We start from the raw sequence: 24,985 nt of genomic DNA, 5'->3' as shown, positions 1-24,985 counted from the left end.
GTTTAACTCACTAAATTTAAACAAAGTGGTGTTGATACATATGCTTGCTACTTACTTGCAAATGTACCTACCTGCAAACTGAATCTTGTGGTTCTAGATATAAAGTAACAAAATATATTTTTGCTATATAAAAACCAATGGCCTGGTGTTAGTCATTGAGTGTGTGCTTCCTTTATTGCCTGTGTGTTTACAAAAGATACTTTGCACTACCCTCTGATAAATCTAACTACTCGACCACACTACCACAAAACAGAGCATTAGTATTATACACTTTAGCCTCCGTTAAGCCTATGGGAAACCCCTGGACTCTGTGCACACTAGATCTCATTTTGATATTGTATATACAGAGTCAGCTTCTTACACACAGCCTGAATATCCTGCACTTGCCATTTGGGAGGATAAGCCCAAAACTGCACTGCGACCAGAAAAGCTTTGATGAAAGGGAGCACCTGAGGGGTCAGGCGCGACTACAGCACATTTATAGTGAACCCCAGCGAATGTAGGTCTGTCGTAGTCTGGGGGTCAGAGAAGACAGCGTGGAGAAAGTCCGCCTTCAACAGTCAGTCATCGAGATAGGGGGAAGATTGAAACCCCTGATCTCCGCAGATGAGCTGCGACCACTGCCATCACCCTGGTGAACACCCGAGGGGCACTGGTGAGGCCAAAGGGGAGCACGGTAAACTGAAAGTGCTCGTGGCCTACTGTGAATCGCAAGTGTGGGCAGGCAGGACGGTTATATGAAAATTAGTATCCTGCAAGTCCGATTCTACCATCCTGTCACCTGGGTCCAGGTTAGTTAGATCCTGAGCCAAGGTGAGCATGAAATTTCTCTTAGAGGAAGAGACTACGGGACCAAAGGTCTAGGATGGGGCAGAAGCCCTTGTCCTTTTTGGGGACCAGGAACTAGCGGAAATAGCAACCCCAACCTACTTTTGGCACGGGAACCTCCTCTATGGCTCCCTTGGCCAAAAGAGCCATAACGTCCTTGTGGAGAAAGGACAAATGATCCTCTGTCATCCGATCATAGGATGATGACAAGGCAGAAGGGGTGGTTTTGAAGGGAGGGAGTAGCCCCTTCGCACTACCTGCAAAACCCACATGTCTGATGTGATGGATTACCAGCGGAGCAGGTGGTAGCGAATTCTATCGCCAAATAGCCCATGATGGGGAAAAGTCAGACTAGGAAGGTTTAGGGGCTCCTGCAGAGCAGGGGCAGGGGCAGTGGACTGTTCAGACCGTTGGCCACCTGGATCTACGAGCTTGGAGGGGTAGCATGTGCGGCATGGTGGCTGGCCAAGAATGGACGTGCTTGGAGGCCCCTTCCGTAGCCATGAAAGGCAGGCTGGAGGTGCGGGGGGCCACTGCGAGGCCCAAGGACCTGGCCGTAATCTGAGAATCCTGAAACGCTCAAGCGCAGAGTTTGCCATGTCTCTGAAGACACGAGTGCCATCAAAGGGCATGTCCATCAAGGAAGCTTAGACACCCGACAAAAAGCCAGATGTCCTCAGCCAGGCATAGTGCCTCAGGGCCACTGTAGGAAAGTAGCATGTTTCTGGTATAGTTACCCCTGGTGTCAGTGTATTTAGACTGTAGTACACTGGGATCCTGCTAACCAGGACCCCTGTGTCAGTGCTCTCTCCCCTAAACTTAGTTGTGAGGTAAGTTTTACACCCCACAATTGGCACACTAGTACACCCATTTAAGTCCCTAGTATATGGTACTTAGGTACCCAGGGGATTGGGATTGGTACACTAGGGGTCCCCCATTGGCTGCAGCATGTGTTGTGCCACCAATGGAGGCCTATGTAAACTGTGACTGCAGGCCTGCCATTGCACCTCTGTGAAATGGTGCTTGCACCTTTCACCGCAGATATAAGGACTGACTTTTATCGTGGTCAGTGCACCCTGACCCTGAAAGTCACCCCCAAGGTAGGCCCGTTAGCCCAAGGGCAGGGTGCATAGTTCTAATTGTGAGGGCACCCCTGCATAAGCAGAGGTGCTCCTAAAAACCCCAGACTTCTAAGTGTGGGGAAGCCATTTTAAGTTTAAGGTATGTTGTGGATACTGGTCAACACGAGTAGTCCAACTACATAATGGCTTCACCGAACCTAGGCATGTTTAGTATCAAACATGTTGGAATCATGCAACACCACTGATTCCAGTGTTAGTTGCACAATACCGTGTACTGCAGTGGATTCCTAGGCGATCCCCATGTCTGCCTGTACTGCCTTGCGGGGTCTGATTGCCAGCCTATGCTGCTGCCGACCCCAGACACTGTTCTGCCCTCCTGCTGCTGAGCCTAACTCAGGGCAGGGGAAAGCAGAAGAAAGAATTTCCTGTAGGACAGAGGTGTGACCATCTCTTCATTAGAAATAGGTGTCTCTGGGCTGGGGTGAAGGTGCCTCCCAGCACCATCAGACTGCTCTGAAGGGCACATTTGGTGCCCTCCTTGCATAGACTGCTTTGCACCAACCACACAAAGGACAGGGGAGTGACCAACTCCCCTGTCCAGCTCTTTCCCTAGGGAGGTGCACAGAGATCTGCCAGATGGCCACTTGATTCTGCTATCTTGGAAACAAGATGTGCAGAGGCCCCTGGGAGCATCTGACTGGCTAGTTCAGGTGGGTGACGTCCCTGACCACCACTGAAGGTAGTGTCCAACACCCTTTTAGGGTTACTTATTGGCTCCCCGAGGGTGGGTCCCCAGATTCGCTTGCAAGACTTCAGAAACCTTCTGCAAGTCTCCACTGCAAGACACTTCTGCAATCTGGACAACAGAATCGCTGCTGTACTCTAGAAAGCAAGAACAAACTTGTAACCAGTATGAGGGCTCCTGCTGCAACTTTGTTTCTTCTTTCTGCAAAGACTTCTGCCAACCCTTGGTCGAGCATCCTCCGGAGTCCCTGGGATTCTGCCTGCACTTAAGAAGGCAAAAAGGAATCTCCCTATGAGTGAAGAAGTCATTCCCCTCCATTCGCAGGCCCCTCAACGACGATGACAGGCTTGTGGGTCCTGCTGTCCCACGGACTCTCCAAGTCTCTGCAACAAAGGTGGTGGCTCTGTGGCTCTCCAGAGGTCTGACCTATCTTCCTTGCAACTGGAAGTTTGCGGTCCCTCGCTGGAGCTGTTTGGCTGGAACCCCTGTGCACCACGTCTGCTGGTCATTGCCAAGGCTTGTTGGCTCTTCAGTCCAAAGACCTCCTAGCTCCAAGAAGCTCCAGCACTCTCCAACTCCAAGAACAATGTCCTCTCTGCAAATCGTGCGATGTGGGCATCCCTCTTTGCTGTGCTGCTGAGGCCTCACTGTGTCTGCTGTCGGAGGGTCCTTCTGGGAGGCTCCAACGATTGATGACTGTCGTAACTGCCAAGGGCTGGCCCTGACCTACCTGCCAATGTGGGGTCACCTGGACCTTGCTGATCCCCAAAATACCTGCAAACTCTGCCCAACGCTTGCCTTTGCTAAGGCTTGTTGGTGGTCCTGCTGACCACTGACCACCTCTGCATTCTGACAACCGGCATGGGACAGCTCGTAGAGGACTCTTGGGATCCTCCTGCATCGTCTGGAATCCACAGCTGCACCTCTTCGTCCACCGTCCTTCAGGAAGCATCACTGAGAAGGGTGGGCATTGCCCTCCTTCACTGCCTGGGCACTACTGGGTGGTTTGGACTCTGTCCCTGCTCTCCTTAGGTCTACTTTCTCCGGAATCCATGCCTGGGTTTCAGCGATGTGACCCACTTGTCACAACAGCAGCTGGAAAACTGAGGACGCCATCAGCGGGAGGTTCCGACACGACTCCACCCCTATGCACCTGGGCTTCCTGGTGTAGGTACTCCACTGTTCTGGGCATCTACGGGTGGGGGCACTATCTAACCTCCCTTGTCCCAAAGGGTTTCCTGGGAGGACCTCTAGGAAGGGTCCTAAAATGTGAAAACTCCAACTGCGACTTCCCCACGTTATCCTATGGAAAGTAACCCAAGATATCTACTCTGCACACGGGTGCCTGGGGAATCCTACCTACTTACCTTTGGGATGTTAGTACTTCTCCAGTCCAAAGGTCCTTGGGTGGTAGCATGGGTTGGGGATGGTTTTCTTATTCAATTTTTTTTAGTATATGGTTTGGGCCCCCCCAATAGGGTCCCATGTTATGTTATGCCTTTGCTTACCTGTTACTAAGTATATCTGTGTAGGACCATATCTCTAGGTAGGAACTATACCAAAGTTAGTTCTATAGTGTGTGTTATAATAAATATTACATATAATTCTAACACCTGTGTGGTTTGTTCCTGTGTGTACTTTACTGACTGACTGACTGACCTGTGCGGTACTTGCAACCGTGTCACACCCTCCTGGATAAGCCTTAGCTGCTCTTCACAGCTACCCCTATGAGAGCTCTGGTTATTTAGTGATGCCTACACCATGGGAGGTAGAGACTTGGACCACCAAGCCCACAGGGGTGGGTTGTTGTGTCAAGAAACATGGGTTCTCCCGGTTGTAGCACCTCTGTCAAGAGATTAGTCTTGATGGCCACTGAACGCAGTTGAAGTTCCAGGACCTCAGCCGCTCTTCTCATCACCATAGCATAAGACGCTCCTTGCTCTGTAGCCGTGGTACAGGGTGAAAGCATGCCAGTATCTTGCAAAGTGTCCAAACCACTGGTCTTACCCAAGTCCTCACAACTGTCGACAGCTTCATGGGGCTAGTGTTCTAAAGGGTCCAGCAATTTCTCCCATTCATCCCGAGGCCTAACCCATAGTGAAAGGGCTCAGCATCCGATCTAAGAGGCAAGGCTCCTGCCAGAGTCAGAGTTGTACAATGCCCATCCGGCTCCGTGTTGGAGTCTGGGACCACAATGGGGATGGTACCAACCGTGGGCACAGACGGCGAAGTGGCTGGCATCAGGGAATGTCGGGGTGGTACGCCCTAAATCAGTCTGGGTCCAGGACTGTATTCTTGGGTGCCCCTCTGTACCAAATCCATCAGTGCGGAACCCAAAGGGGCCCTTTCTGACTCCAAGGAACCCGAAGGTGCTCCAGCGGTATCGGGCTACCCAAGAACGAGGTGCATGGCTTTGTAAAACTCTGAGTTGGGCAGGGGTTGCTCCGGCTAGTCGGCCCAGGTGCAGGTCCCGCTGAATGAGACCTAAAGTGTAGATGCTCCTTCATCTCGACGGACAAGGAGAAGTCTAAGAACATTTCAACTTCTTGGACTTCTGCTTTTGCCTCGACTTACCCGATCGCCCATGAGGACCTGACGTGGAACGAGAAAGATGGAGGACTCTGCGACCGATCCTGGGACTTTCCGTTCTATGGAGGTCTCGGCTTGTGTGGAGTCGAGCATCAGGCCACTTCAGGGACCACTCCCTCAAAGCCTTTGGATGCATGGTCTGACAGTCAAAGCAGAGTAATCGAGCTCCAAGCACCAAAGACACACAAGGTGCGGATCTGTCATGGACACTGCCAGATGACAGGATCCACAGGCTTGAAGCCAGTCTTTCTGGGGGACATCCTCAATGCACCAGAAGTATAACACATGAAACTTTTTCAACAAAAAGTTAAAAGACGCCAATCAAAAAGCGACTGAGGGGTAGCTCTCTTCAAATCAGCATTTGTAGGTGTGGAAAGAAAAGAACTGGTGTCAGCATACTGGTGTGGTGCCTATATAGAAACCGCAACTTCATATACAGCACAGACTGCGCGGATTAATGATATGGAGCTGATCCACGCCAACTAATGGTGCACAGGGATACTGCTTGAGAAAAATCTCCTGATTCAGATTGACGCCTGGGAAATTCTATGGTAAGTAATCTGCAACTGATGTCTCCATCAGATACGCTGAGTGAAGGTATGGAAACTGGATGAACAATTTTACTTTGGCTGGCACCAGTGGATATGTATAGGATGCCGGGTAACAGACTTGGGGTTCAGGACTCGATTCACCCTATTACATATTGCTGTTCTCTGTATACAGGTGTAGGGGTGGGTGGAAAGTCCTTTGTGCATTAACGCCCTCACAAGAAACTGATGGCGATATCTGACTAATTTATGCTTATGATGATTTTTATTTTAATTTTGGCTTCACGGAAGGGAGAGGCCGAGAGCCATGCCGCCTCCGGATTGCGAGAACCCTGTAGGTCTTGTGATTCGCAGCAGTGACTGTTGACAAAATGTAAACAAAACCAGTCAAAAATTGACTGAGGTGTATCTTTCCTTCAGATCAGCACTGGCTGGCGCAAAAAGAAAACAACTGACATCAGTGCACCTGAGTGGCACCTATACATGTACTGCAGCATCACCTCCAGCGCGGATGACAAATGCGGTGCAGATCAACACCACCCTATCAGGGCACAGGGGTAAATAGTCATGAAAATCTTCTGGATCCATTCTGATGCCTGGGGAGAATTCAAAGGTAAGGAATCTACAGCTTGAAGTCTCTATCAGATCATGTATTGTAAGCCTTTCGGAAAGTGCCTCACATCTGGTGATTTAAATGAGTGCTGGTCTGGCAACTGTAAGAAGGCTGAAAGGTACCCTTTAAGTGTGCCAAAACAAAGCCTTGCTGAAATAACATACAAGAGAACGTCAGATGACTTGGCATGAAGAGGGTTAATCCGGCAGGTGCAACACCAAACCACAGGAGCACACAGTTTTGCTCGATGGATGCCTGGCTGCCAAGATTACATCAACCACCTCCAGAGGAAGGCTGAAGGTAATCAGCTGTTGCCATTCAATCTCCATGCATGAAGTTGGAGATTGTGAAGGCCCAGATGCAGAACCCTACCCAGTTGCAGGGCAGCAGGTCCTTCCAAAAGGGTAGGCTTATCAGACAACAGATGCCCTAGCCTAGCTGCTCTGGACAACATACTCGCCATACCCAATCTAGGACTACTTTTTTAGAATTCAAGGCAGAAGTTTTGACAGGAAGAGACACAGGAGTTCAGAGTTTCACTCGAGGCAGAACGTGTCTCCCAAAGAAAAAAGTCTTGGAAATGTCAATGCAAAGAATTGCTGACACTGAGCCTTTCTGGCAGTGGCAAATAAATTGAGCCAAGGTTCTACTCATTTGTGAAAGAGGCTCTCTACCACTTTTGGATGTACCTGCTGCTTGTGATCCGCTAGGCACCAATGTCTGAACTAGCCCACCCTGGCATTCAAAGACCCATCCAGTTGGTTCACCACCAGGAAAATTCTTCGATGGTCCAACTATTTCAGAGTCCATGCGCTTCCTGGCTCAAGACCCCATTTCCCCGAGCTTGTTGCAATAGCACATGGAGGTGGTGTGGTCGGAAAGTTGAAGTTGGGCCTACTGATGCTTCAGATCCCACTACATGCCTGCATATGCCACCTGGCATGCTGACAAACAAGTTTCTGGTAGAGACTAAATTACCACAGACTACTTACTTTTTTTAATATTCCCCAGATGTAAGACTGGGGACAGAAACTTTTCAGCAGGCCCATTGCATGTCAGTAGGTGGAGTCATAAGGTTTCTTGCCTTCGATAATGCTCCTTCTGGTAGAGACTATCTAGCCACAGACTACTTACTTTTTTAATATTCCCCAGATGTAAGACTGGGGACGGAAACTTTTCAGTAGGCCTATTGCATGTCAGTAGATGGTGTCATGAGGTTTGGGATTTTATTAAGGGATAGAATCCAATCATCAAACGTAGAGGATGGGGGGGGAGTATGTTAATTCAGTCACAGACATTTGCTTGTGAGGGTCCTCCCAGGTTTTAAATCCTGTCATCGTGGGGGGTGACATTTCAGTTGCACACTGAAAGAATTTTGGTCTGTTTCAAAGAGGCGAGGGGTAGCTATGGAACGGAAAGAAAGTAAGTGACATCAGCACACAAGAGTTGCACTAATATGAGCCATGCAAGTCATTTCTGAATGGAATGGCATCAGTACAAAGCAGCATGGCACCATCTACCAGCATGCAGATTATTGTTTAAAAGTTTCTGGATCCAGTCTGACACCTGGGGAATACTCAAAAGGTGAGGAATCTGAGTTTAGAAATCTCTATAAAAAATAGAGGACATGTCAGCTTAATCTGTGCATTGACAGGAGGGGAATGCAAGGAGTATGCTGCCCGACTGAGTAGGTAAGCAGGTGTCTTGCAGCACAGAGTGCTTTCTCCAGACCTCCCCACATGAAATCATGGGCTGGTTTTGGGAGACTTTAACGTAGACATGGCTTTCTTTTAGAGAAATCCCCCAATTTCAATTGGCTTTTCTTTTTTCGACCCCAATCAGTGCGATGTATCATGCATCGGAGGAAGTTAGTACTTTCAGCTACCGACCACAGCAGTTGAGATGGGACGATATAACACACCGACGGATTCAGTTCCGGTGCGCGGCAAAGAGACTGCAGGCAGAGGGATCAGAACAAGGCTCCTCAGTACAATCCACAACAAGAGGACAAGGCAAATTATTCCCACTTGCTGTAGAATGGTTAAATTTGAATAAAGTTAATTCAAGGAAACGCTTGAAGCAGGAGACAGCACCTGCACTGGTAGCAGAGAGAGACCATTCAGCTAGGTCAGTTTCTACAATGGACTAGAGCCTGAAGTTGGGCAAAGTAAAGCGTGAGTAATGATAGCTTCTTGAGTGGGACTCAAGCCAGCCGTTCTAATCAAACATCAAAAACGTTAAAAGAACCAGAAAATACAAGTTAAGACCTCATAAATCTTCAAACTAGCAGCACAACCCCACTATTAAAAAGAGACCCAGTATTATTATAATGCTGCAGTCCATGAAAGATAGGTTCACGACTGTAGCAGATGTGAGCACGTCAAGAACTTACACATGAAACGGACAAATAAAACAGGCACACAAGATACAAAAGCTACTTGAACAATCACCCCTTCACTTAGGTCTTATTTCTAGGTATTGAATAAAGTTAATATAACTAATGGGGCAAAAAAGGCTGATCAGGGAAAAGCAAAATGAAGATCTGCAAGGCATACAAGACAGCGACCAGCAAAGTGATATAACCTATACCAGGTGGTAGTTTGGTACAACTGGGATTCCAGATAGCCCTGGAAACAGTCCTAAGTAACTGATTTAAAATGCTAAATTACATCTAAAGAATGTTTTTATTTAAGCGGTTGGTGCTCAAATGGGTGGTGTGGGTTGCATATAAGGAATATCCAATGTAATAATTACTTGTCTTTCAAGTTGACCTGTCAAAGTAGGAAAATGAGTTACTGGTAGTGGTGGTGGTGAGTGAGTGGGTGGGTGTGTGTGCATGTGTGGGGGGTGTATGAAACTCTACTCAGGCTGCAACTACAATTCCTGTCAGAGTAAGGTCACAAGCAACCCCAAGTTAACCTGTGCTTACCTTTCCAGTAGCTTGCCACAAAAGCAGTCAGGCTTAACTTAGAGGCAATATGTAAAGTATTTAAGCAGAAGTTCAAACAGAAATTAAGTGATAACAAAACACAAGAAAAATCTCACAGCAATTTGGAAAAAGAGAGTAAAATGTATCAAATCAAATCAGTAGAACATAAGATATGCAATTGTAAAGATTTAAAGGACAATAGTGCCTAAAAGCAGAATGCACCAACTGAGGTTGTATGGTTGCACTGGACTGGCACAAAGTCACAAGTTCAGGCCAACAGTGATGGAGTTCAGGTCGGATACAGGGACCAAATTAGGCTCGGTGAACAAAGTATCTTAAATCCTGGCTGCAGAGTCACGAGATTTCGTGTCATGCAGCAGTGGTTCAGAGAAGCTGCTGGCAGCAATGCGAGGTACTGCACTGAGGATGCACCGTGCACCAATGGTTCAAATGAAGCCGGTGATGAGGCTTAAAATGTGAGGTCCACTGTTGCTGTTGAGGATGCCATCGACTGAGGTTTGCGATGCAAAGTTCAACTTCTGAGATGTGCCTTACAGCAGCGGTTCCAATGTGGAGAAAACGGGGTCCAGTGTGTGTCCTGCACTGTGTGAGGGGGCAGTGACCAGCTGAGAGAGGCCAATGATGCTCATGTTTTCGGCGAGTGAGTTGGTTCCACCCAAAACACCACAGCTTTGCTGGTAGAGCATCTTCAGGCCCACCTCCAAGGGTCCAGGGTGAGGGTGGCACCACTTGGGCGGCAAGACAGCAGGCATAGTCTAGGTGCTGGTTTCAAGATGGTTGGAGTCTTTTCTGCCCCTGGGACTCTGAGCAGGAAGATGCCAACTAGTCACTGGAGTCACTCTGATGGTTCCGGGCTCAAGATACATGTCAACTCCTTCTCAATCTGGCAACAGGTAAGCAGAGTAGCAGTTGTCCTTGCTGCCAAGCACACAGCAGTACTTCAGAGTCTTCCACAGGTCCAGAGAGTTCCTCAAGAGTTGGGTCTGAAGGGCCAATATTTATACTTGGTGCCAGTTTTGAAGTAGGAGACTGTTATGAAGGTTTCCACCCTCATAAGTGTTTGGAATTTCTTACCTCTCTGCCCTGAACCCAGCTTGTCCAGGGCACAAAAGACTAAAGGAAACCCTTTGTGAGTATGCCGAGGCAGAGCCTTTGTGATGGGTAAGCATGGTACGTGAAAGCTTCTCCCCTATCTGTTGAGAGATGGTCCATCCTGCCAACACCTTTTCCTCCTTTGTCTCACTGTCTGGGAGCAATACATAAGGACCCACCGCCAGCTAAGATCCAGAACACTAGCTGATGGTACCAAATAGTAGGGACAGGAAATGTCAACTTTCTAAAAGTGGCATTTTCAGAATTGTGACTTAAAATCTGACTTTACATTTTACATTACAATTCTTTACATCAACCTTGGCACCTCTACCTCCTCCCATTTGAAAGTTAGCACTTATTAAATATAATGAGGTAACCCAATGTTATCCTATGAGAAAGGTAGACCTTACATTAGTGAAAAACTAATTTAAGAGTTTTTCACTACTAGATCAAGCAAAACTTAAAAGTACATGACCAACTTTTTATAAACACTACACTCTACCCTCTTGGACTGTGCAGGCCCTACCCTAGGGGGGGGGAACGTAAATGTATTAAAAAAGAAGGTTTAGGCCTGTCAAAATGTTTATCTTGTCAGGTCGAAATGGCAGTTTAAAACTACACAGATAGGCTGCAATAGCAGACCTGGGACATGTTTGATAGGTTACTGAAGTAGGTGGCTGTAGGAAGCGGACTCTCTATATAGTGCACTAAAATGAAGTACACACTGCAGAGAGTCCAGTGACTCCCCAATTGGTATTGCAGAGGCAAAAAAATGGATAGGACTAATGCTCTGTTTGTGGTAGTGTGGGCGAGCAGTTAGGCTTATTAGGGGTAGTGATAAGCATTTGTAGTACTCACAGAAGCAATAAAAGAGACACATACGCAAAGAATAAATCCAAGGCCAGTTTAGAAAAATAATAATTCTTTTTATATAGATTTCAAACCCAAGAACTTCATAATCAGGTAAGTAGACTTATAAGCATAAATACTTGGCAGTTTCAGAAATAGACAGTTAGTACATTTTTCATAGTATTCTCAATAATATCCTGTGGAGGAAAAACAAATGTTCAGCTAACACAGGGTTTCCAACGACCTACAAAGCCAATCTCAGGGAGTTAAGGTAAGTACTGGGCACTGATCAGAACTCCACCAACAGGTTACACAGGGCGGTACTGGGGCAGCCGGATGCAGAGGCGCAGTAAGGATTCAGGTGCCCAATAATTTCCTATGGGAGTTTTATACTTGTGAAGACAGGCTGCAGCATCTGGCTAGGAAGTCTAGGAAGACTTGGGGTGCTCAAGAACGTGGACGCACCTTTGGTCCTCTTCTCCACGGGTGACAGATGCAGGGGAGTCTTTAAGCATCGGTTTTTCACATCCAGGAGCACTCGCGGTCAGGGGGTCCTGTGTGTTAAGGATGCAGGCAACATCAGGGAGTCCGGCGGGGGTGGACCCAAGGTAGACTTGAGCTCTTAGGAGCTGGGGGACATCGTTGGCACCGATGAACTACCTCAGCTGGGGTCAGGGGTCACAGGTGCAGTGGTTGCTGGAGATGTCAGATTTTCTCTCTCCACAAGTCTGTGGGAGAGGGGGCCTGCATGCAGAGGCTACAGGTATCGAGAGAGAGTCCAAGATCGATGAGACCACACTGGACTCAGTCTCTGGGTAGCTGAGGACCCGCTGTGGCACTGCTGGTTGGCTTCAACTTGGGTTGTGGACGCCAGTTGCAGTGGTCACTTCTAGTGTTGGATTTCCAGGGTCCAGCAGCTGCAGAGTCTTTTCTTTGGAATTTCGTCTTGCAGGGCAAGTCTGTTGTCCATGGGAGACTTGAGCCTTTATTGAAGGCTGGACAAATGGGCTACATGTGCAGGATCCTTTGAGATCAGCAGGCATCCTGGAGGGGCTGCTTCCCGGTCAGCTGCTGCTTCTTTTCCTCTTCTGCAGGTGCAACTCTTCTTTGTCTGGGTCTTCTTAGGTTGTCAAAATCTGAGTTCTAGGGTTCAGGGGTGCCACCTAAATACTCAATTTAAGGGCGTTACAGGGAGCGCCAGGCGGCAGCCAATGGGCTGACCACCTTTAGGGTGACTACACCATTCTTATGACCACTTCCGCTGGGAAGTGGGCATCACCCTTCCCCTAATGGCCTAATTCCTTCCTAGCGAGATGAAAGAATTTAGAAAGCAGTGGCCACTTCGGCTCGTCCACCTTAGGAGTTGGAATGGCATGAAGCGAGCACACCTCCTAATTCAACAAATTGTCCCACCTGTGCTGCTGCCAAAAGGGGGGTCAGGACAGGTTGGTTGGTCAGCTCCACTATCTGGAGAGACCTGGGTTGCATTACCAAGGAGGTAAGGCCTTTGAAGCTCCCTACCTTGGAATGACCATCCTGCCTGGGAGAGGAGGTCACACTTCTGCCCAGTGCACGATTTTGTCTCAGGCCCTCGAGAGCGCTGGCTCCCAACTTGGGGGTCCAGAAACGTGTCTGTGGTGGCTGAAATGGTCAGGACCAGTCAGCCAACACACTAGTAGCTGGTAGGTTTTCAGGGGGCACCTTTGAGTTGCCCTCTGTGTGCCTTTTTAATACATCCATCACTGAGATAAGTGAAGGTTTATTATTCTGAGATGTTTGATACCAAACATCCCAGGATTCATAGAAGCCATCAGGTAGCTGGGGAACTCATAATGACCAGTGTCCAGCAAATGCATTTAAAATGGCTTCCCTTTGCACTTACTATGTCTCAAAATCGACAAAGACTTAGCAGGGGCATATCTGCTCATGCATATATGCCCTCACATGCACCCTCTATTAGTAGTGACTCACACCTTGCACATGCAGAGAGGGGCCTGGCACACAGCGGTGTTTGACAGGTCGTGTTTTCAATCTAGCCTGCACCAACACATGCAGTGGCAAGTGGTATGCAATGGCAGCACTGTGTGGGTTAAGTGACGGGTCCCCGAGGTTGGCACAATTGGTGCTGCAGCCCTCAGAGACCTTCTGTGGTACACCAGGCCCTAGGTACCAGGGGGTACCATTTACTAGGGACTTACAGAGGTAGCTAAAGAGTTTGCCAATTGTGCAAAACAGCTGTGCAGTTTTGTGGAAAGAGATCAGGCACTGGGGACCTGTTTAGCAGGGACACAGTGTACTAACAGTCAAAGCCAAATCAGAAATCAGGCAAAAAGTGGGGGCTTACCATGTAAAAAATGGTGCTTTCCCACAGTGGCACAACCAATGCTGCAGACCCAATATTAGTATTTAATTTACTGGCCCTGGGTACATGTAGTACTACTTAACTAGGGACTTACTAGTAAATTAAATATGCCAAATGGGTGTAAGCAGATGTTATCGTGTTTTAGGGAGCCTGCACACACACTTTAGCACTGCTAAACAGTGGTAAATTGCACACAGTCCTAAGGCCAACAAAAAAAGAGATCAGTAAAAACAGCAGAGTAAGGTAAAAAGGTTGGGGAAAGACCGCCCTAAGGTTGACAGATCTAACATTATGATTGAGTTGAGTGTTAATAAACATTTAGAGGCCAAGCCTGACAAGATGCAGTCAGGCATGCATACATCTGATCAATATAAGTTATAACTAAGTAAAGATCTGGAAGCAACACAACAGGGGAACAGGATGAGACTAGAAGAGAGGATAAAGCTAGAAGAGAGGATTAGGGAGAACTTGGAAGCAGCAATATTAAACACCAAATATGGGAAGCAAAGCGGACTCTTTTTGGCCAGGAAAGACAGGGACGACAGAGTCAGGAATAGTTTAATGGAACTAGTCTGTACTCCATGATGCTAGGACAGAATAGATGCAAAACAGACTGAGGAGACCTTTTTTAAAACTATTGTAGGACAGTCTATCAAGAGGTCTTGTCTTAACAGTAAACCTTTATGTATGTTGCTCCTGGTTAAAGAAACAAAACATACTAGTCCTATCTCAAAAACATTTAAATGTCCTCAAATTCCCCATTACAGAGGAAGAAATTATAGTGCGTGTGGAAATGCTTAAAAGGGGAAAACCGGGTGGCCTGGATGGTAACCCAGAACTATACATGGAGGTTTTAGACTCCATAAGTCCTGTGTTAAAAAAAGATGTTCAACACGATCCACGATGAGCATTCAGAACGTTCCTGTTAGCTGGTACACAGCAACAATGACACTAATTTGAAAACTAATAAAAGATCCAAGTAAGTGTGTGTCCTACTGAACTATCTCTATATACAACCAAGATTACAAAATATCTTCAGGTATTTTGGTCAGAAAGTTGAGTAAAGTGGTGGGCTTGCTGATTCATGAACACCAAAAGGGCTTTATCCCTGGTAGACAAATACAAGGCTTGACTGACCTTTTGATAAGAGTTAGTGGTGGAAACAAAGGCTCACCTTGCTATTATCACCTCTGATGCTGCCAAAGGTTTCAACAGAATTAACTGGAACTATTTATTGGAGGCTCTCCATCAATATGACACAAAAAGGAGCTTTGTGAATGCTGTACAAGTTTTATATATATGGCTCCAAATTAAAATGCCTTGGTTAATGGTAATCTGACATAAAATGTAAGATAAAGAGGGGACCTATCCAAAGTGTTCCATTGTCACTTTCACATTTTAACTTTTATATAGAACCACTAGCACAAGCAATCAGATTAGACGAAGAGTGTATTCCCTTCAAAAGAGGTTATTAAAGTATCCAAGTAGCCTAAAATGCGGATCATCCGCTAATATACACTGCAGACCTAGGAAGATCATCATCAGATAACCAGATTTTGGTGTAATTTCGGGCTACCTGTACAATGAGTTAAGATTAATGATGTGGAGTGCGCAGCTGAATGATTCCAGAATTAAACAGAAAATCAGCTACTTGCTCATTAACTTTACACCAGAAACTGAAGATATCTCTAAAAAAAAATTGAGACGATAGGGAATACGATCTGTTGTTGCCTTAAAAGGTAAGAAAAATTAGTTTAACAATTTACGGAACAGTTTAATACAGATCACGGAAGAGTTGACCATACAAAACTCACTTTTATGTTTAACAACATCCTACTGAATGTTGACAAAATTGTTACCAGTGAATAGGCTCATGGACCATTTTATTTTATGCTGAAGGACTCCAGTGTCCTAGCTTTCCAGTGTAGGAAGTCTGTGGAGCAGGGCATGCTAGAACATATGGACTTGTACTGGTAGTTAGACTAATGAAGGCGTATTCTCTTTTTTCTTTTGAGGGACCAAGACCACAAAGAAAATAAAAACACAAATTTCAAAAATAAGGTTTGGCAAAAATAAAATTACATTTTTACCTACAATGTTTTACTCTACTACCTTAACATAGCTGGAGAAGTGCTATTTCAATAATTACATTCATACCCACCATGAATGATTCCAAAGCAACTGTTCACACATGACTGTATGAAATGGCAAGTACATACAAAAAAAACACATTTAAAAAAAAAAAAAGCCTTCATCAACTACATGTTTACTCACCTGAGATAATATTGAACATTCGTGGGTTCAAGATTGCAGGACAAATCAATCGTAAAAAAACAAAACCGCTGTAGACAAAAAGAATATGTACTTTCAGTGGGTAAAATGAAAATCACATTTTAAAACACAATTAAAAATGTTAACACTTTTCTTTCAGTTTTGGATTGTATACAACACAAGTAATCCAGAGACCAGCATTAGTTCAGTCACTCTACAAAGAACCATCACAGTATTTCAACATTTTAGATTTAACATTTGTAATTCTTATTACAAAAAACATTAACATTGATCACACTGAAAACCTGACTACTATTATACTGAAGTAGGGCATTTTTTCAACTAAATGTTCCATATGTTTGAGCTTATTGAACTGCACGTGTCTCTTATTTAAAAACCTCATTTGAGCTCCCTATAGTTTAAATGGACTAGAAGCAAGGAAGAGGTAGAGAGAAATACAAATAAAACAGAGCCATTCAAAACAATAATCTAACATCTCAGTATGTTATGGTCTATAAAACGCACTCAATTCGAATGCCTTTTGTCAGCAGAACACAGAATGGGTCACAAAATGTCTTCCTTTGTAACACATTAGTCTTTGATTTTTGTCTAGGTAGTCATGTCGAAAGCCCAACGTCTTCAGTCTCGTTTAGCATCTCTTGTCATACAGAAAAACTGAATATGCAAGGGACGACATCAGGTAGCTGTGCTGAAGTAGATAAGGCACTGATGGTGGTTGGAGGAGTGAAGAGTTATCTTTATCTGCAAATGCTGCCACAATTTCCTTGCAAATCACTCTTTGTGCACTGAGCTCGAAGGCCCCAGCTCTCTATATCAGGAGGCAGCATTTAACAGATCTCATTGGAGCCTTGGTTCACTTAGCCCAGTACACACTGCCTCCTTTATGTTGGCACTTACTCATATTACTGGACCCACACAGCTTTCAATACTAACACAGGTGTTGCACAGCTGGTGTGACATATTGAGAAGCCATCTCTGCACTGCTTTCATGACAGGAAACATTTTACAATTCAAGTTGGCATAACACAGGAGTAGTGGGGAAAAAGCAATACTACGTGGAAGTACTTAAAGATCCTATGCAGCCTCAGTCGCGTGTGCATACATCACTTTATTCCACTCAAAAAAATTTGCGTACTGTAATCCTGCTATCTGCAACAATTATAGATGTAAACCTTCTGAAATTAGAAGAGCAAAATGAAAAAAAATGACTGTGTAAACCTGCAGATAGGCTGTGCTATATGACTCGTATTCAATGCAGCAATTAGAAATTCTATCGAATATAAATACTCCTGGGAAACAGATTGTTATATTAAGAGAATTAAATCCATAGGCATCCAACTTGAGAATACACCTACCTCTAGGACGACTCATAAGTATATGACTGCACAGTAAATGTTTGCTAAATTTACTTCCTAATTAGTTAGCTTTGGTTATTTCAAATTGATTTTACATTTCACTGTTTTGAGCAGTATGAAGTATAAAAGTAAAAAACTTTAAACTGGGTGTGGAGGTAGATGGGTCCAGAAGTTTGCAACTACTTAAGCTCTAAGAGGTGCTAAGTGCTTTTCTATGAATTCCATGCTTCAAGACCGGAATAATATAGGAGGAGTGGATGTGCTACTGTGGTCCCTTCAAACCAAGAGGTATCTCCTATGGAAACAACAGAGGACATTCTAAAGGTGTTAGGAATGTTAAAGTTTCAGGAAGTCCTTACAGCTCCCAAAGCACTGACTAACAAGTCACTTACCTTAGGCAATGCCTTATCTGGTAGAGACTATATCATGCCACAGATTCTTTACTTTTGAATTTCCCAGGTGTCAGACTAGATCCAAAAGATTTTTCGTAAGTAGTACTCCTAGGCACCGGTAGGTGGTGTTGATCGGCCCCACGTGTGTTGTCCACGCCGGAAGTGATGCTGCGGTGCATGAAAAGGCTCCACCCAGGAGCACTGATGTCAGTTGTTTTCTTTCCGCAACAGCCAGCACTGTTCCCGAGGAGGAGCAACCACTTAGCCATTTTTTGACAGGATTTTTTTTTCAACATTTTGTCAACAGTTTTTGAGGATTTCCTCCTGGTGTGGTTAGGGTAATGTAATCCAGAAAGAAAGGATTCAAGTCCTGTGGGGCCTGTCATTGTCAGATGTCGGCAACGGGCCCGCACGTTGTCTTCCCGTAGTGCACACTATTCTATCTTCTGGCTCTTCTGACAGAGTATCACAGGTAAGTAACATTTTCCAGTTGTATCACAACTTTGTTGCCCCATGCTGTTCACGGAGTGAAAAGCATCCTACCTTACATGGTTAGTTTCAGTTTTCTTAATACATGGCCACTGCTGCAAAATGTACTCATACAGAAGTGAATGCGAGTCTGATTAGGTGAAAAGGGTAATGAAAAATATGTTGTAAGGTTAGTGTGAGTTGATATAGCTGTGCACCTTTGTAGTAGGTCTGGAAAAGCTTCCATGTCGCAGCATGACATGCTTTGGTAGTACAATGTGTGCCCTCCTAGAGAAATGTCATACAGTCTTCAGAAAGTTTATAGTAACCTAATTCTAACACTTCACGGTGCCAAGTCTGTAGACTGAGGTACTTAGGGTTTGGTTATAACAGGTCACTGATCAAGTTTATTCGATATGGAAATAGATGAATTGACATTTCTAATAGGGTCGCAAACCATGGCTGGAGTCCCATGTAGCAAAGCAATGCGGATTATTGGCACTAAGACTGATGTCATTTTGCTTACCACATACAGTATTATGAGAATATGGATAAAGCATATGCAACATCTGTAACTAAAGATGCACAGTTAATCCCTTGAGAGTGGGATTGTTAAAATCCGAAGGTGAACCTTTGCCATTTCTTGCTAAATTGTGTTATGGTTACATTATCTGTAGTGTGCACGTATCACCCAAAAGATAAAGTTTCTTACCTTCGGAAACCTTTTTTTCTAGTAAAGACTCTGACCGCAGATTCCTCACCTTAGAACAGTGGTTCCTTTACTTTGGCTAATCTTTACTGGAACCCAGGGACCCCCCTACTGAATCATTATTGGAATCCGGGGACCACCACAGACTAATTGCTAAAAGCAGGAGACCCCGGCCCTAAGTATTTTCCATGATTTGAATGGCAAAACAAGACACAAAAATATAAGCATTCATTAAACAAATCCAGAAATTATGAAAACTATTTTATATGTAAACAAATATAGAAAATACTGCAAAATGAATTTTAATAGTCAGTTGGGAACACTCACTACTCATACTCTATTGTGTTTGATACACTTGTACTAATCCCTCAACTCAACCGGAGGATACTAATATATTATGTTTGGGCACTAATTTAATCACATTAACAGAACATTAAAAAAAATTCAGTTGTACGTTTTCCTTCTTTATTTATGCAAATTGTATTTATTTGTTATATTATAGTTCATTTTCTAAGCAGTCATTTCTTGGGCACACTCTGCCCTGATCCTCTTGAGAATTCGAAATGCTCATAGAAGTCCCAAGTTCCAGTCTAAACGAATGAGCATCCAAGCAAGAGCTGCTTTGGAATCTCCAATGCATAGAATCACTGACATTGCAATGGTGGTGGTGAATAAATCGAGCCAAGGTTATCCCCATTCTCTGAGGAGACCATGTGCCACAGATCCCATCAGTTACTGCACAACCAGGGAGATGTCATGGCACTCTAGCCACGCCCAGAGGTGCAGAGACGCCTGGAACCAGGCCCATTACCTGAATCTGCCCTGTTTTTATTCATACCACATGGCAATGGTGTTATCAATGAACACCTGGACCAGCCTACCCTTCATGGATGGGAGGCAGGCCTTTAATTCCAAGCGGATAGCCCGCAGCTCCAGAAGGTTGATGTGGCGCTGGGGGTCCTCTGATTTATATCTCTTCCAAGTGGCCGCCCCAAAACAGAAGTGACATCAGTCATTACTGTCCGCGCCGGGTGGGGAAGGGAAAGGAGTCTTCCGCAAGTCCAATCGCACTTTGTCAACCACCAATGCAGATCTCTTGTCGTCTCCCCTGAAATCTGAACCAGGTCAGAGAGATTTAGAGAGATTTCCCTGGTGTTGTGCTCCCTGAGACTTCAGATTCCACTGCAGGGCCTGCATATCCCATCGAGCATGCTTCACCAGCATGATCCAGGAGGCCAGCAGACCCAAAACCCTCGAAGTCAGTCTCTCTGAAATCCAGGACAGAGGTTGAAACATCAGAATCATTGCCTGAATGTCCTGGACTCTCCAATCTGGAGGGTAGATGCGGAACTGTACTGTGTCCGGAAAGGCTTGATCAAAGGGAGCATCTGAGAGAGTGTCAGGTGTGATTTCAAATATTGATAGTGAATCCCAGCTAGTGCAAGAGGTTTCCTGTAGTCTGGAGGTGTGTGACAGCTGCCTGGGGAAAGCCTGCCTATAAAAGCCAGTCATCAAGGCAGGGGAAGACTGGGACCCTCTGACCTATGAGACGGTGCTGCACCCATTGCCATCACTTTCATGAACACTGGAGGGGCACTGAAGCCAAAGGGGAACCCAGTGAACTGGAAATGCTCCTGGTCTACCATGAACCATAGGTAACACCTGTGGGCCTGCAGGACATGGAGGTGGAAATATGCATCTAAAAGGTCCAACGCTACCATCCAGTCTCTGGGATCTAGGGCAGACAGAACCAGAGCCAATATGATTATCTAGAATGGTAGTGGGGTTTCCAGGAATGGCAGAGCATAAACCTTCTGCACTTTTTGAAGCACCCCCTTGTCGGAAATGAGTGCCTGCCACTGGGACAATTGTTTCCAGATCCTGCAGCCAATAGGATGGCTGTACTGCATTAAGGACCCATTAAATAGGTTTTGAGGCTGCGACAGCCAGGGTGAGGATACATGACAATACACTGGGTGTAGGTCCAGGGTCCCTCTATGGGATCCACGGCTGGTGCCATGAAAGGACTGTTAAGTTTGCTGGCCTGGGGCGTAAAGCTGGCATTGCGTATCCCCTAAATAGCCTCTGCTTTGTCCACAAAAGGACTGTTGCTGATGGAAAGAACCCATGGAGAAGCCCAAAGATCTGGAGATGACTCAGTGTCAGTCTGGATCCAGGAGCAGATTTAGAGGACCCAGCTGTTGACAATGGCGTACCGGCTAATGGAAATCCAGCAGGGGCACCTCATCGTTACATGGGACCTAGAGGAGTGCCAGAGGGTTGTGGGCCCAAATATTGAGTGTATGGCATCACACAACTCCTTTAGTTGGGTATGGGTCCCTCCAGCATAGTGGCACTTGAGGAGATATGGAATAGACACGGGTGAAGTGTAGGAGTGGGGACTAGAAGCATGGTGCTTGGTGGGGAAACCGAAAAACGCTTTGATGACTTCTTCTTGAGCTTCTTGGACTTACCCAACTTTGATGAGGATGACTGAGTGGGATGATGATGATTGTCCATGGGATCAGCTCCGATAAAGGGCTTGAAATCTCGTTTGGGACTGGGTTTGGCATGTAGCCTTCTTCACCACAATGTTTGACTGTCCGCTCTCAAATTGCCATCGGATGCATGGACTTGTAGTCGGTATAGGCCTTGGGGCCATGGTCCGAACCCAGGCACCACATGTAAACCAAGTGTAGATCAGAGACAGACACCTATCTGTGCCATTGTTGACATGGCTTAAACCTTGTGGGAAGATAAGTCCCTAGCAGCTAGCAAAGCTTAAAAAAAAATAAAAAAAATAGTAAAAAATGACCGAGGTAGTTCTGCAGGTCCATTGCTATAGGCACGGAAACAACGGAAGTGATGTTAGATCGCCTGGGTAATGCCTGTATACACACACTGCACACATCACCTACCGGTTCACAGAGGTACTGCTCAAGATTTTCTGGATCCAGACATCTGGGGAACAGCCTAAGGTGAGGAATCTGCAGTTAGCAGTCTCTATAAGAAAGACTATACTGTTTAGAAGAAGAAAGGCAGGTCAAAAGGCTGAATAAGGTGAGAGGAGGAGGTAAAACATCTGACAAACAGATTTACATCCCCAGTCCCTCACTTACTGAAGTAAATTTGTAGTATGAAGGTATTTATTTCACATTCTTGAACCATCGGTTGTTCGTGCTTAGAAGATCTGCAAAAGCCACTATCTGCCAGTAAAGGTTCTTTTAAAACACCTGTAAGGGTAATTTATGGTATGTAACACTAGTCAGCTGATGCATCCCTGACTGTCTGGAAGTGTCCTGGAATATGACTGCCCCACCTTCTTAGAGACACATTTGTCACAATGGTCACTTGTAGTCATGGGTCACCAAAGGATCTGCCCTTCGATTAGCTCTGTGACACACTTCTGTAGCAAGTGCACATTCAATGTATGGTGTCATCATTTCCAATAGAGTCATTATCTTCCTCATTGTCAAAGGAAACAACAGCACTCTCTCCTTGGTTGGCTAGGACTTTGCTAAGACTGAATTCAGTGCAGCTCCAAGACAGTTTTGAATTTGCACCAATATTTTTTTAATTGATTGTGCATACCAGACTGTGAAGGACATGAACCATCTGCTATCACATTTGTTGAGTTGTTCCTTTTGTTTGCTAGACATTTACATATAGGTATATACATGTATAAAAGTATGCCACCACTAAAGGCAGACATTATGTGAATAAATCTGTTGCTAAATGTACACCAAATGGCAGAATCCAGACTTGAGAATGATCTCCACTTACCACAAGCCTTTGGAATTTGTGGTGCGCTGAATGTGAAAGTAGGTAACTGAGGTCCTGCACGGTAATTTAATCTGACCGAAGCAACATGTTACTTTACAAAACGCCGTCATTAAGAATGGTATTGTGTTCACATATCTTCAGAGTAGTCTCCGGGAGTTAGGTCTAATACATTTTGGAGATTAGAAAGTACACAGAGTATAGTCCTTGTCCTTTTTCTGCAGCAGTTACCTACTTGACTGCTCCTTTCTGCAGTAGGACAGCTATTTATTTTAATAGCAGTGATACCAGTTGGTTTGTTTTGTGGTTTTGTGGTGGACACTGTCTGGGAATTCCATGAAACTCTAATAAATAACCAAATATATGGCTGATAGCACCCACAGATATGGGGTTATTTTTGACACTGTTTTGGACTAGGTGGGGGAGGAATGATTATGTGCTTGCGAGAAAATACTCTTATACACTCCCCCATCTATTTAGCAGCTTAAGTGTGCTTCTTTATTTTGTTATGCTCTCGATCTATTTTGGACCCAAACAAATATTCCTCATCAAATAACAGGATTAGGTGTTACTGTTCCTCTACCTCTGGTATAAAACCTGAGATAAGTAACCAAGCATACCTGCAGTTTATTATGCCTTTGGTCACCTGCCTGGAAATTGTATTGACTGCATCCACTGCAGAACAAATGTAAAAGTCTTTCTTTTCTTCACTATTTCTTGGACAGGTTTATGATGCTCCTCAACCAGGGAATTGTATTTGCACCCACTGAACTCTTTGCAAGGTAGATTTGGGAATAGCCATGTGCTATTGAGTTATTATTCCCAATATAGCATGTCTGCATTCGGCATAACGTATTTTGCTCTCCATGTCTGGGGGATGGAGGCTCTAAACTGCCCACTGCAGAAACAACCTTTTCAGCCATGAGCATGACCAGTGACTCTGGAGCAACATGTCCTTTGAAACAAATCACTTCACTCTCAGGGGCCCTAGTTAATGTTTAAACTGGCCTTTGAGTTTCTGAGAACTTTGAAATACTGTTTTGAACACTGTCTAGAACAGATTTGTCATTTCAGGAAATTATGTCTCTCAGGAAAGGAGCAGAACCAAGAGCATCAACAGAAGTGACAGATACAACATATATGTATGCACACAATGGAATTATATTATTCACACCATTACCCAGGAAGACGGGTGAGGTATTATTTATCCACCTTAAAGACCATTCCAAAAGTTAAAATTTTCTTCTGTTAAATCTTACCACAAATGCTCACCATATGAGACAGCCTAAAACAATATCCTCCTAGAGGTGGGACTGAGTAGTACTGGTTAACCGAGGAAAGCATGCAGCACCCCCATGGAAACACACCTATATTTGTGTGCTTGGAATATGAAGCAGAAACGTGTAGCAAAGTGACCACTGTCAGTTACTGTAACATTTCTGCTAAGAGCCATCTAGTATCATGGCACTAATGGAGTGGGCAATAACTCACCGAGGAGGCTTGTTCCTGGCCAAGGTGGAGCAGACTTTCATACAGTGTATAGCTCATTGTGGAATGGCATATTTGGTCATCCTGCCCTTCTTTATTCCAGCGAAGACTATAAAGAACTGATGATCTATTCTGTCCTGTTGGCTGTAGTCGATATATTAGGATACCGCATACCTCAGGTCCAACTTATGCAGCTGCTCCTCCAATGTGAGGGGATGAGGAGGGAAGTCATGCAAACAGGAAAGGTGTAATCTATTTGAAAAGCCACTGCCAATTTTGGTAAAAAGATGGAGAGGTGAGAAGGAGGAAAACATTATTTACCTGTAACCATCTGTTTGCAGTATGTAGTGCATGTGTGCACACTCCTGCCAACTAGTACTGGGCTAGCAACACAAGTAGTTGTTTTTCTTCAAAGAAGCAGTTTCGGTTTCAATGTAGTTCGTGATACCACACGGACACCTGCAATGCATCCGGTCAGACTCCATGTCAGGAATTTTGTTTTTGCCCAAGGGGTACATATATATGTGGAGATGAAAAGCATAATGTATATAAACTGAAGAAGGAACATGTAGTGATAAAGTAAGCTTTGTTAGCACGTTACTGTAAGTTTGCATCCTAGGCAGTGGGTTGGGCGCTTGTCAATTAACAGCCCTTCAAGCTGCACACTGATTAGTAATATTCTCCTTTTGAAGCACGTGCTGTTGTAGAGCGTAGACTGAAAAACACCCCCCAAATCTTTAAAGCAGTGGCTTGCAAACAAGAGCAGAAGATATGTGGAACAGTATTTTTAGGATAGATGTGTCTCTTTTGTTGAGAATGAATGCCCACTTTGGAATGTTTCAT

At 45.1% G+C, this 24,985-nt stretch overlaps 1 protein-coding gene across 1 annotated transcript in view; it reads right to left on the bottom strand.

Moving 5' to 3' along the window:
- RASA1 (RAS p21 protein activator 1) overlaps nt 1-24,985 on the bottom strand; it is a 700,806-nt gene that overhangs the window by 197,733 nt on the left and 478,088 nt on the right. The window contains exon 21 of the mRNA XM_069224876.1: nt 15,933-16,000. Within this exon, the coding sequence (XP_069080977.1) occupies nt 15,933-16,000 (68 nt within the window). The remainder of the gene's footprint in view (nt 1-15,932; nt 16,001-24,985) is intronic.

The sequence above is a fragment of the Pleurodeles waltl genome, chromosome 1_1, assembly GCF_031143425.1.
Source record: "Pleurodeles waltl isolate 20211129_DDA chromosome 1_1, aPleWal1.hap1.20221129, whole genome shotgun sequence".
In the NCBI taxonomy this organism is placed as follows: domain Eukaryota; kingdom Metazoa; phylum Chordata; class Amphibia; order Caudata; family Salamandridae; genus Pleurodeles; species Pleurodeles waltl.
This window is presented reverse-complemented; position numbering and strand designations above follow the sequence as displayed.